General features: G+C 44.9%; 1 protein-coding gene across 1 annotated transcript in view; it reads right to left on the bottom strand.

The window, feature by feature from the left end:
* Positions 1-356: 356 nt before the first annotated feature.
* Positions 357-1,695, bottom strand: part of Hrh4 (histamine receptor H4) — a 15,497-nt gene continuing 14,158 nt past the window's right edge. The window contains exon 3 of the mRNA XM_005355794.1: positions 357-1,172. Coding sequence (XP_005355851.1) covers positions 357-1,172 — 816 coding nt within the window. The remainder of the gene's footprint in view (positions 1,173-1,695) is intronic.

Here is a 1,695-nt window from a genome sequence, read left to right as displayed (position 1 = left end):
TGGCCTCTGAAGGCACCTGCACACACATACACACACAAAGAGAAACTGACACTACTGAAGGAAATACTGAACACAGAAAGAACACAGGAGTTTCACAATCAATGCTCTAGGAAGATCCACAAAACAGGGAGGAGGAGGTGAAAACTGAGGAAAATATCAGTATTTTTACAGCCATGAATTTGCCACATTCACTACACTGCTGTTGACTAGAGTAGTGTTTCCAATGGAGAGTTTTATTAAAGTTTTCAAACATTATATTTTATGCATTGTTTGTCAGAGAATATAGAGCGAGATGGGAGCTCACATCTCTTCAGATGACACAGAGACTGAAACTGACAGAAGTGATGCTATTGTCCTCAAGAAGATATGGACTGGTTCTGGGATGGTGCATGTTGCCTTTTCACACAAAATATTTTCCAGAAAGCTTTCTGAAAACTTCTGTGACATAAGGGGTACAAAAAGGGATTTACAAAAGAATTGAACCATTGCAGCCAAAAGGCAATGGTGTACCAAATTGATTTGGGGCGTTCCTCTTCAGCATAAGCAGAAAGAACAATTGTGGACAGACAGTATGGAGCCCAGCAGATGGCAAAAGCACCCAGCAGGATGGCCAGAGACCTGGCTAACTTCCTGCCTCGGAGAAGTTCCGTATGCTCCCTTCGGTGAAGCGCTGAGGCTTCAGATTGCGAGAGGGAACCCACTTTGAAGACATTGCTATTCGTGTGAGTTCTTAAAGATACCAGAAGACTGCTCTTTCTTCGAGGACATTTTGAATGAAGAGATGTGGCTGATTCCTTCGATGCAGGAAGAGGTGTCCTGGAAACACCCCCAGCTCTGGGTAAGTGCCCAGAGTCACTGGAAGAGGTGGGGATGAACCCCACATGGCTGCAACACCTATTCAGACTCCCACGCTTCCACAGACTCCAATAAATTTGCACATTGAAATAGGCCACTGAAATGACAGGGACCAGGAATTCCAAGAATGTTGTAATGGCAAGTATGTACCACTTTGAAACAAAGCCAGGCTCACATTCGTTTGTGACGGTGCTGTTGCTCTTCCAAGAGTTTGAAACTAGAATCATCGGGCCATTTACCAAGAAAGCCAGTATCCAAACAGCAGCCATCTGAGCGACAATCTTCAGACTGCCGGTGTGCTTAGCCCTATAGGACACCTACAATAAATCAGACAAGTTGGTTTTGTTTTAATGAGGATACATGGAGCACATGGAGCATCACGCAGGACTCACAGCTTCCAGGGATGTGCAAGAGACACATCGATTAACATGGTGTTGCAGCTGTGCCCAGGCGAGACGTCAGTGGCGACAGAACCTGACTAAGATGGAAACTTTAATAAATTTCCAGAGAAAACAAAAAAAATGCAAAGTTAAGTTTTGAACACCATAGCAAGGCCAAGGACACTAAGGTAAGAAAGAAATGTTCTCAAAGCCTGGCATGAGTTTGTAATCCTAGCACATGTGCAGTGGGGGCACGAGGATCCCCAAGGACTCCTGCCAGGACGTCTAGCCTAACTGGTGAGCTCCTGTCTCAAAGGAGGTAGACAATAGCTGAAATTGTTCTCTAGCAGCTACACACACTTGCACACACGTGGCACCTGCTCACACATGAACATATACATATACATACATGAAGAAGGTGGATGGTACTTCTGCTCAGCACATGCATGCATACACAAGT

Source organism: Microtus ochrogaster, chromosome 18 (assembly GCF_000317375.1).
Source record: "Microtus ochrogaster isolate Prairie Vole_2 chromosome 18, MicOch1.0, whole genome shotgun sequence".
NCBI classification, from domain to species: Eukaryota; Metazoa; Chordata; class Mammalia; order Rodentia; family Cricetidae; genus Microtus; species Microtus ochrogaster.
The sequence above is the reverse complement of the archived record's forward strand: the minus strand, read 5'-3'. Positions and strand labels throughout refer to the sequence as shown.